We start from the raw sequence: 12,079 nt of genomic DNA on the forward strand, positions 1-12,079 counted from the left end.
TAATATGGGCACATGGTTTCACAAATCATTCCAAATCAAAGCATATGTAACCATCAAAAATAAATACATGAATTGAACAATTAAATCATATATACATGTATTTCCAGATGTATCAATATGGTTGTCATGGCACATCAACGGCAAATAAATATAAGGGGTGTTTGTTTGAGTGGATTTGAAAGTCAAAGGATTTGAAAATCCTTGGATTTGAGAAATCCTTTGTTTGTTTCAGAGGATTTGAATTTACTTTGTATTTTCAAATCCAAAAGTCATGGGATTATGGAATTCGGCCAAAATGACCTAATTCCAAACTCCCATCCAATGAATCCCTCACATGCAAGTATATATTAATTATATTAATTACTTATAATATTTAAAATTTGAATTCATATTTATTATATATTATACTCATAATATTAATTACACTATAATTATATTTTATAAAATATTAAATATAATATAATTATAGTATAATTAATATTAGTAATATAATATATAATTGATATATTATATTATATTAATTATTTTAATAAATTATTAATAAATTATATTTATTATAACAAATTAAGTATATATTAATTATTTTAATTACTCATAATATTAATTACACTATAATTATATTTTATAAAATATGAAATATAATATAATTATAGTGTAACTAATATTAGTAATATAGTATATAATTGATTTATTATATTATATTACTTATTTTTAATAAATAATTAATATATTATATTTTATTATAATAAATTAAGTATATACTAATTATATTAATTCCTAATAATATTTTAAATTTAAATTCATATTTACTTAAAATTAAATGTATATTTTATAATGTATATATTAATTATTATATCAAATCAGACACATGTTTTCTAAATCCAAATTTACAAATCCCTTCAACCAAACACAATATTCTGTGATCCAGTATTACAAATACATCTAACCAAACACTGGATTTGACTCTCCTGAATTTTCAAATCCAAGGATTTGTAAATACAAATCCACTGTATTTTCAACTACATTCAACCAAACGCCCCCTAAGTATCTTTTAACATTATACACAATTAAATATAATAAAATAAAATAATTAAACCATTATTTCCAATATACTAGCTATTAAATAATTATTGCAAAATAATAATAATTATCTAATTATTTAAAATAATAGCCACTATCAATTCACCTGTTCTCCTTTGGATTTCTTGCTAGACCTGGAACTCCCTCCCAAGCCTGAACAACACCTAACATGATAACAGAATAAAATATAATAACCTAAAGATATAACTGAACCCAAAAAAAAAAGTACAAAAGAAACAAGAAATTGACTCTCTAATTGGGCCCATTCACTCCAATCAGTTCAAACCCAGCTTTGCATAATCAAACTAGCCTTCAATTGCACTTAAACCAACTCATTTTGGGCTAAACCATTCTGAACCAACCTGAACCAACTTCAATTTCACTGAACCAAGTTTAATTTAACCAACCATCCTTAAACCAATTCCAATTGTTATACAAAATCTCTTAAACCAGCTTGGTTCAACTGAACTCAATTCTCCTTGCATTGGTTCACCCCAAAATCATTAGCCCAAAATATGAACCAAGCCCAATCAATCTCAACCAACTTAACTTAGTCAAAACAGTTCAAGCCCAACCACAACTCATCTTGATTTGATCAAACCTAGACCAAATCAATTCAATTGAACCCAACCACTCCAATTCTCATCCAAACCCAACTTCAATTCAATCATCTAGGCTCAAACCAACACTTGAATTCAACCCACTCCACTTGATTTGATCAAGCCCAACTCAACCAAACCAAACCCAACTTAACCAATTTACACCAACTTGGTTTAATCCAACCAAATCAATTTGGCTAACAAAACCAACTCCAATTCTCATGCATCATCATTATTATCTTAATCATCATCATCAACTTAATTAACCAAAACAAAACCTAACCCCGGTTGCTACAGTAATATACAGTAAAACCGAGAATTCTTCCTTCATTCCAAGCAAGAATCCACTCAAATACAAAGGTTTTTGCTAAGCAACCTGAAGCATTCATCATCCACAACTATAAACCATGTTTTTCTATTCAAATTCATCATCTTTTTCATCAAATCGTCCATACATACATGCATACATACATACACTCATTCATGAGAAATACACCAAGAAAAATTCTTACCAAGCCAAACCATCTCTCTGGTAAGCTCCTTCCAATGATCTCCAAGTCCCTCTCCTTAAAACCTTCAATTTTCTTCTCCATTTCTTCTCTCTTTTTTTTTCTCCGAAACACTGTAGTACTTATGAAGAAGAAGGAGAAGAAACCATCCATCTCTAGATTTTTTTCTCAGCGTAAGTTTTCTGCCGAAATTCACTGTTAGTCCCTAAAAATAAAATTTCTTACAAGAAGGTTCCTGAAAACTATCAATGGTCCCTGAATCAGGAAATAGTATTTCAAAAAGGTCCTTGCAAACTTACCTTCAGTCCTTAGTCTCCGGAAATAATTCAAATCAAATCCTTTTAATTTACTTGTGGACCTAAAATCTTTTATAAACCCTCACACTTAGGTCCATGAGTTTTCTACTTGGGGTTTCTCAACAGAATTACTCTGTAGGCAAATCTTACTGCAATTGTTATAATACCCTAAATATATTTTCCAATAGGTATCTAAAGGTTCAGGGTATTACATGTTTATTATTACTGAACGGACACAGTATTAGATGACTATTTATCACTGAAAGGACAAGGTACAAAACTACCGTCTCAATTTTTCAAAAATTTTTGTCGACAAGGTCAGTATTTAACCCCATATTGAATGTGCACAAATTTTCCTCAGATATTCCAATAAACAGAAATTCAGAATCCCACTTTAGGGCCCGTTTGGTACTTTCCATGGAAACACTTTCCCTGCAAAGTATTTCCTTGCATTTATTTTCTCTGTATTTACTTTCCCTGTAAAGTAGCAATACATGTTTGGTATGAACCTTGAAAATTGCAATTAAAATACATGCAAAATAAATTCCTTTGTTTTTTATGAATAACATTTCCATGCAAAGTTATGTTTATTCTCAATTTTACCCTTCAATGAATGTCAATTATTTTAATTTTAACTATGTTTTAATTTTCACATTAATCAATGGTTTATATATAAATAAATTAAGAAAATTGCTTATATACCCGGCAAAAATAGATATTTAATTCTTGCTTTTCTATTATGAGAAATATGATTACCCGAACTTTATCCAAGGGGCACGCTTCCTATATAAATTTTGGCAATCTTTTTGTTGATAGATCTCACCTAAAGAAAAGGTATTGCGCATGTTTCTTTCAATGAGTTTTCAATAAAAATCCATTATCAATAAAACAATATCAAAGGCAATAAAAAAAGATTCTTAAAAAAAATTACAAAAAATATATGACTTACCGAGATTAGCTTGCGCTACGGTTTTGAAAAGAAAGACGGTGGAGAAGTTCTTTGCTAAAGTTAGGGTTTTTAAAAAGAAGACATAACAAAAGAGAAGAATTTTAACGTTAGAAAAGGGTGAAATTGGAATTTTACGTGTTTCCTACTTTCCCACCCATTATGTAATCCGTTTCACACCCCCTCCCCTGTGAATCCTTTTCATCGGTCAAAGGAAAAGTAATTACAATTTGACCATTACTTTACATGGTCTTTTTTTCAACCAAACATATGAAAGCTTTTCACAACCTCAACTTTCCAGGGAAAGTTGTTACTTTCCCTCATACCAAACGGCCCCTTAGAGGAAAGTAGATAAACAGAAATTAATTATAAAATTTAGTAAATAAATTACCAAATCATTAATACATATCGAATCACTCTAAAAAATCAATAGTAAAATCATTGTATAACCAAATAAAAAAATAAGCGAGATTAAATTTGAGCAAAATAAAGAAATAACATAACAAGTAAATGCACACTCCAACACATAATTACATGATTGGTAACATCCAACTATTCCAAATACATATAACCTCAAGATTCCCATTATCAAGCTGGATTACAAGCAATCATGCTTGCCAACCTAAATACACATAGAAGCTAAGGTATAATGCAAGATAAACACTTACCTTATTATATTACATCTCACACTTCTCGGCATGAAACCACCTCTAAACATGCCTCATTCCATAACACATAACTTCAAAAACATACTATCAAATGCAAAGATATTTTGTAGAAACAAACTTAGAACAATCTTGAACATTTTCCTTGTTTAATTCTTTCCCAAATTCAGCCTCCAAGACTGAGAAAAATCCTTCTAAATCTGAAAATTCTGCATAGAAACATCATCCTACATAAGCCCTCTTTAATAGATCATAACTCACAATCTACAAATCCAACAAACTTGAAATTTTGCAGGTTAAGAGTTAAGGTGATAAGGGATGGTAATAATATCCAAACCCGACCCTACCCGACTCTACCCGACCCGAGTTTGACTGGTTAAAACCCGATTTGACCGGGTTTCGGGTCAGGTTCGGGTAAAACCCGACTTGTATGAAATGGGTGCGGGTGCGGGTATGGGAATTCTAATACCCGTACCCATACCCGAACCCGTACCCGACCCAAAATTAAAATTACTAAAATATTTATATAATATATATACATACATATATATATATACATACTAATATGTTCTACAACTTAACAATTTAGGGTTTTTTTATTTTTTCTCTTTGTTTAATCTTGTTATTTTACAATAATTTTATTTTATTTTATAAAAAATTATAATTACTTTTAAGTTATTTTTCTATAAAAAAAAATATATATTTTTTATTAATTTTTTTAATATGGGGTCGGGGGCGGGGGCGGGGACGGGTATACCTGCGGGTACCCGATTACCCATCGGGTGCGGGTGTGGGTTGGGGTTTTTAAAACCCGTCGGGTTCGGGTTCGGGTTCGGGTTCAGGTTCGGGTATACTAGCAGGGTAGCGGGTACGGGTACGGGTATGGTAAAACCCGCACCCGACCCGACCCGTTGCCATCCCTAAAGGTGATAAGGAATATTTTCGATACTGGGCACTTTGTCTAATTGCACTTAGTGAGTCCGGAATTCGCCTCTAAATCTACAAGTCTACACAATAATACCTCCAGGACATGTCAACTTGAATGGATCATATCTCATAGAATATATGCCTAATAAATATGAAATTTGGCAGGTAGATAGATTAAACAATTCGCTACAACTTTTCAATGTTAATCTTTCACAAATTCTGTCTCTATGACCTCCAAATGTTGGTCACAATTTCCAGTCACTCAATGCATTTCCAGATATCAAGATACATGCATTCATCTAGTCTCAAACAAACTCTCTTGACTCAAGTCATGCAAGCATATGAGATATCATTTTCAAAGGTTTCACAATCAATTGAAAGGTAAGATTTTAAACATTTATCCTAAATTTATACAACCATAAAAATTCCTCTAACCACACATCTTCACTTCATTAATGACATCATTTTCACCACCTATCTCATAATCATAGGGTTATTGCTTACAATTAATTCTCAAAGCATTATGTCAAACACTTGGCATGCATTATTCAAATGTTCACACATGAGTTCCAACATAACCAATAATGACCAATTTACATACACCAATCCTCTCCAATAACAAAGATGCAATAAAACCAAAGTAAACTCAACAACTTTTCAATTTCACAAACCTAGGACTATTTTTCCATTCCAAATGTAGATATAGGGGAACTAAAGTCTTCTTTCACCAATCAACCAATCTATAATAACAATTTAAACACACCTTGTAAAAGCATATATACCCATGTCATTAACATTAATATAAAAACTCTCACACAAATATCATCTCCAACAATCCATAAACTCATATCATCATATTCTAACAATAAATTAGTCATTGCTCACATTAATACTCAAGAGCATTTCATCAAAAATCTTGCATGCAATGACCAACTTTCCACACATCACTTCTAGCATAATACATGAATACAACCCATTTACATAAGTCATTCTTCAAGTATTTTTGTTCCACCCAATATGGGAAAATCACCCCATTTAATATATGAGATCCACTAAATTCTTGCACATAAATCACATTGAATCTAACTCCCAAAGGTCTTCAGTTTTCATAAATCAAAACTAACATCAAGCATGGTGTTTGCTATACCACACAAAATGAATCTTGACAAGCAGAATAATAATGAACCAAAATATATAAACAAAACCTTGAATATCAAATAAAAATCATTAAGTAAATTCATGGAGATCTCTCAATTAAACTTGGTATGATACTCCAACAAGACAAAACAAGATTCCAACATCATCATGTAAAATAATCTCAAAAGCAAACCAATACATCATACAAGAGTTAAAAAGAAACCAACAAGGATTAGGTTAGCCCACTCACTTGAAATCTCTTCCTTCCCCTTACTTCAAAGGATCTAGAAAGAAACCAAAAGAGGAAAAAGATGGAGACCAGATCTTGGGTTAAGATCAATAATTGCATAAAAAAAAATTAAAGAAAACCTAAGATTCACTTACCCATAACCATCCACAGTCAAGGGTGGGGAAAGATCATAGGGTTAAGGTTTGCAACTCATGGATGTGAGATGGAGTTGGAAGAGACAAAAGGTTGATGTTTTAAAAAATTTATCGGGATGCTACAGTAACTGACATCTACAGTAACTGCTTCTACAGTGCTGCTGTAATAATGGGCCCAAAAATAGGTTATAACAGTCGCGTTAGAAGAATCATATCAACAATGAGAGAAGAAAAAGTCAAACTCACCATTTATATATTTGCATTTATTCGCTATTTGTAACTATCCCAATAAAACAACCACCTCATTGACTATTAAGGTATGCTTCCCAAACACTACATAGTCCCTCAAATTTGCATAAATTTTAATCTTCCCTTATTATTGTTTAATTCTCAAATAAATTTTTTTTTATGGGTGAATATGTGTAAGATTCTTGTAGTTTTAGGTTGTTCATATAGTTCACAAATTAACCAATAAAGTCATGGTTCTTTAGTTGCTTGCAGTTATTAATTTATTCTTTACTCAGTTAATATTCATTTCCCCACTTGATTTATGATATGTATTTTTTTCAATTTGTAGTTTTCAATCAGAAAGAAACTTGCATAATATTTTACAATGCCTTAGCCCCGTCATAACGAAAAGCTGGCTTTTATAGTTAAAGTAGATAAGGCAGAAGCTACAAGTAATAGAAAAGAAGGATAAAAATTCTAAACTCTAGAAAGCTCCAATTTAAAGAAGAATGTAAATTTTCTTCAACATTTACACCTCTTGAAACCCCAAAAGAAAGTAACGAAGGGTAATATTCACTTTAATCCTCACTACCTTTTTTTATTCAACTTATATGTCAAAACTATTCACTATATCTATCCTTTCCTAACATCATTCATTGCATTATGATTTACATGTTAAATTCTCAAATAAAAGTGATAGATAATGCATGAATTTTGGCATGTATTTATACATATGTAAAGAAATCCCAATCATTGAAGCTTTGAGCTATCAGATTAAAGTACAGAAGAAGTTGAATGAGCAACTAGAGGTAAGTGTCATGATGTTGTATACATATAAAATCATATTAACAATGACATGTATTTAAATTTTCAAATGTTTAATATACCTATAATATATACTTGCATATCTATTAATGAGTATAAAATAAAATGCCAAACAAATTATTTACATTTATTATTATTATTTACAATTAAATCTAACACTAAATTATTCTATGTATAAGTCATTATAACATAATTATTTTTATTTGATCTAAAACAACATCTTTATTCTGATTTTTTTTTTTTATCATAAACCAAGATTAATACATAATTCTTCTATAAGTAAAAAATACACTACAAATGAGAATTGAAGCATAAGGGAGGTACCTACATGGAATACTACAAATTAAGAGATTGCAAAAAGACAGCTTGCAGATTCAAATGTATCTCTTTCAGACATAAAGGAAAGTAAAAACCTAATGGGCGAATCCAATGCTACTGAATTAGGAAAAGATATCTACATGAATAGTTTTAAAATGTCTCACAGCTCAGCTTTTTGCCATATGAAGATAGTCCAGTAACCAAATTTCAAGATATCAAGTTAACTAAAAATAGCCTTTCCCTGGAGCATGATGCAAACATAAAAGAAAATTAAATTATGTTGTAGTTTATTCATGTAAAAATAAATCTTCATTAAATACGTGGTTTATATATTTTTATTCCAAACTTATTATTATGTACTCTATATAATAGAAATTATTAAAGAATAGAATATTTTTAAAAAATTTAAAATCAATTGATTTGTTTATTAAAAAATATCAAATCTATTCACAAATACAAATATTTTTAATAAAAATAAAATAAAATGAAAAATAATTTTTCTATACATTTTAAAACCAAATTTGTTTTACATATTCAACCCGCCGCTAGTTTTATTTAATTTCGCCATCTATCATCTATTTTTAAGTTAAAATATGGATAATATGTAACCCGCTTTTCACCATCGATGTTCTTGTTCAAGAACATATTTCCATATCCACCACTGTCTATATGTTATTCTTATTTAATATCCACCATGATCCTTTTTCAAAAACCTACTTGTTTATTAGTATTAAAATAAAAACACAATTATGAATTATGGATTATGGATTATGCATTTTGAATTATAATGAGCAAAGTCTCAAGTACCCTTTCCTATAAAGTATCAAACCAATTAACATAGATACTAAAAAGTAACTCCACTATGAATAAATAAGTAAATAAATAAAGCCAAACATAAAAATCTCCATGTGATAGCAGCACCTCTACTCGGTGATTTTCGTCTTGCATTGGGCACAGTTATATATTAGACAATAAATAGTAGAGATCTTGGATTTTAAAATGGATGATTGAAAATTATATTAAATATTTATTTTATTTTATTTTTATAAATTACAAAAGTTAACAATTTTTTTGTGAGCCTTAGCTGTTCAAGATGCTTTAGATATTCACCAGCAAATCTAGATGTGAAACCCTAAAGTAATCACAAGTCAAGAATTATAGATATTCAAATCATTAAGATCAAAATAGAGAATATCAATTTAGATCAATTGATTGCTATTTACTGTAGCATAATTTTGAAATTAAAAAAAGGGCAATGATATTTTTTTAACTAAATTTATTTTGAGATTGAATGTTAGAGAATTCTCTATGTTTGATGAGTAAAAAAAAACTAAATTTATTTTGAGATTGAATGTTAGAGAATTCTCTATGTTTGATGAATAAAAAAAACTAAATATACTTATATATATTATGGATCATAACTTTACTTGTTATTTTTTTAATATTTTTGATTAGGTCCCATAAACTAGTTAGAAATAAAATACTAATTTTGACAGAAGTAGCGCATACTTCATCAAAGGCGTATATGCTTTGAAATATTGAATCATTTTCAGAACAAACCATTTAATTAAATAGCCTTGAATGATATAATTACTTAACAAGTGTGTTGCTTGCATGTTATTATAATAAAATTAAAAATTTATAACATATTTATCATGCTTGTTGATCGCCAAAGTAAAAGAACTTAACCCTTCTTTCTAGTATTTACAAAATAAATAATAATAATAATAATAAACTATTCCTTCAAACATCACTTTAGAAGCCCCAACAAATTAGTTATTTATAAAAATATTATATTTTTATTAAAGTTTCAATTTATAAATTGAAATTTCAAAAGGCTGCCTTAAACTATAGGATTTTAAGATACTTCTCCATGAAAATTATATTAAACTAACTATGGTATTTATTATCAATTTATGATCATTCAAAATCCCCAAACTAACTTTGTTCATATAAAAAAAAATATATAAAATAAACATTAAATAATATAATTCAAATTAATCTTTTATAATTAGGCATTAGAAACTAATAAAAATATATTTTAAAATTTTTAAAAACATAAAATGATCAAATGTATATTTTTAAATATTAAAATTGTTTTCTTCATTTCATGATCATCCATTGATTGATTCAACAAGGCTATTAACACCGAAGAAAATTAATTACAAAGAAATCATTAAATATGACGAAATAGATATCTCCACAACCGGAAGGATTCTATCATGATTATCAACCACAACCTAGACTTTTTGATCCATCAACCATAGCTTAGGCTTTCTGATTTATTAAGCTCGAAAGGGCAAATTGTGCACAATTTCAATGTCGTGACTATTAAAGATAGCCTAGACTTTCTGCTAAGTTGACCTCGAAGAGATAAATCACAGCTTCGATTCCGGTTGAATTAGCTTCCCTGTTTAGGAGCATTCTTCCCACTAGTGGTAAATCCATTTTTAGTATTATATATATATACATATATCCATTTTCAGTTATAAAAAATATATTAAAAACATATGTTATTAAAAGGGGAAAAAGAGAAATTTGCCCTTTTTTTTTTTAAATGATCACACTATCTTCAAGGGAAAATTTCTAACTGAATGATTTTTTTTTCAAGGTAGTCCTTTAAAAATAAATAAAACCAAAATAATGATGAACTTAGTCTTCAAATTTCACATTCAAAGCAACACACCAACACACACACAAGGCTAATAAGAGTATAAAAATTAAACACAAGACACTTCCAATAAAAAAAAAGAAAGATAAAAGATAAAAGATAAAGATAAAGCCCAAATCCAAAATCCCAAGATGATGTACTACATCCTTCAAGAAGACGACTGGCCTCGTTCATGGCTACCCTTGTTCATCATCTTCTTAAACTCCTCAAAATTCACACAACCATCACCATCCGAATCCACAGACTTGATCATACGAGCACAATCCCCAATCGAACTCTTATCCCCCAATTTATTCAACACCAGATGTAGTTCTTTGACGGAGATCACCCCATCTTTATCCAAATCATACATCTGGAACGCATCCCTGAGCTCATCATCAACCTCGCCGTCGCCGTCGCCGCCGCGCTGGAACTCGGTGAATTCCTTGAGATCGACGAAGCCGTTGTGATCTTTGTCCATCTCGCGCATCATCATGCCGACCTCCTCTTGGGAGACGCTGGAATCGAGCGCTTTTACCACGCCTTTAAGCTCCGACTCCGAGATCTTGCCGTCGCCGTCGGTGTCGATGCGGTTGAACACCTTCTCTACTTCCTTATCGGAGCCCTCCGCCATTGTTTTTGGGAACTCTATTTTGTTTCTCTTTCTTTCTTTGCTTTTGTATCTTTGTTTTTTTTTATTTAAAAGACGAGTGGGAATAGAGTGCGCAAGTGATAAATGATGATGGATGTGTGTACGGTCAAAATAATCTTATAATGTCAAAATAATTTTATAAAGAAAGATATTAATTTAGTTTCATGAAATTATCTTAATTTCCTTGGATATTTTAAATATGATCCTTTAGTCCCTTTATTGATGGATGTATTTAAGGTCAAAATAAAGAAAGATATTAATTTAGTTTTGTGAAATTATTATGACATTCCAGGATATTTTCACTATGATCATTTAGTCCCTTTGATGATAGATGTGTCATGTGTTTAAGGTCAAACTAAAGAAAGATATTGATTTAGTTTTGTGAAATTATTATAACATCCCCAGATAATTTAACTATGATCATTTAGTACCTTTCATTTTTTTTTTCTTTGTCACTTTTTTTTTAAAAATTATTTCCAATCGAGCTCTTATTGTATCAATATTTTAATAAAATATTTAAAAAAATTCTTAGCATTAGGTTATATATATATATATATATATATATAAAAGCTATTTGTAATTCATTTGATATGTTATGAAAAATATATTTAGAAAACCAAAATGAATATATTTGGACATAAATATTAGGCATTTCTTTTTAGCTAATAAATAAATAAAGAGTTTTTTTTTCTTAAATTAACCCCTTTCTTTTATAATTACCTAAATAGTCTGAGGATATCAAAATGGCTCTAAAGCCATCATGTCAAAGCACTTCTTATAAAACCCTTTTTCTTGTTTTCTAGCCATTTTTTAATTTCTATTAATTTTTAAAACATTAATTTTATTTTTTAAAAAATCATTTG

General features: G+C 29.5%; 1 protein-coding gene across 1 annotated transcript; it reads right to left on the minus strand.

The window, feature by feature from the left end:
- Positions 1–10,575: 10,575 nt before the first annotated feature.
- On the minus strand, positions 10,576–11,269 carry LOC120282396 (probable calcium-binding protein CML18). The gene has a single exon (XM_039289203.1). The coding sequence runs from the start codon at positions 11,196–11,198 to the stop codon at positions 10,734–10,736; it is 465 nt and encodes a 154-aa protein (XP_039145137.1). The 5' UTR covers positions 11,199–11,269; the 3' UTR covers positions 10,576–10,733.
- Between the last annotated feature and the right edge of the window lie 810 nt (positions 11,270–12,079).

The sequence above is a fragment of the Dioscorea cayenensis genome, chromosome 18 (assembly GCF_009730915.1).
Source record: "Dioscorea cayenensis subsp. rotundata cultivar TDr96_F1 chromosome 18, TDr96_F1_v2_PseudoChromosome.rev07_lg8_w22 25.fasta, whole genome shotgun sequence".
Lineage (NCBI taxonomy): Eukaryota > Viridiplantae > Streptophyta > Magnoliopsida > Dioscoreales > Dioscoreaceae > Dioscorea > Dioscorea cayenensis.

Coding starts and splice junctions, on each gene's coding strand:
- LOC120282396 (XM_039289203.1), bottom strand. CDS start 11,198: ATGGCGGAGGGCTCCGATAAGGAAGTAGAGAAGGTGTTCAACCGCATC.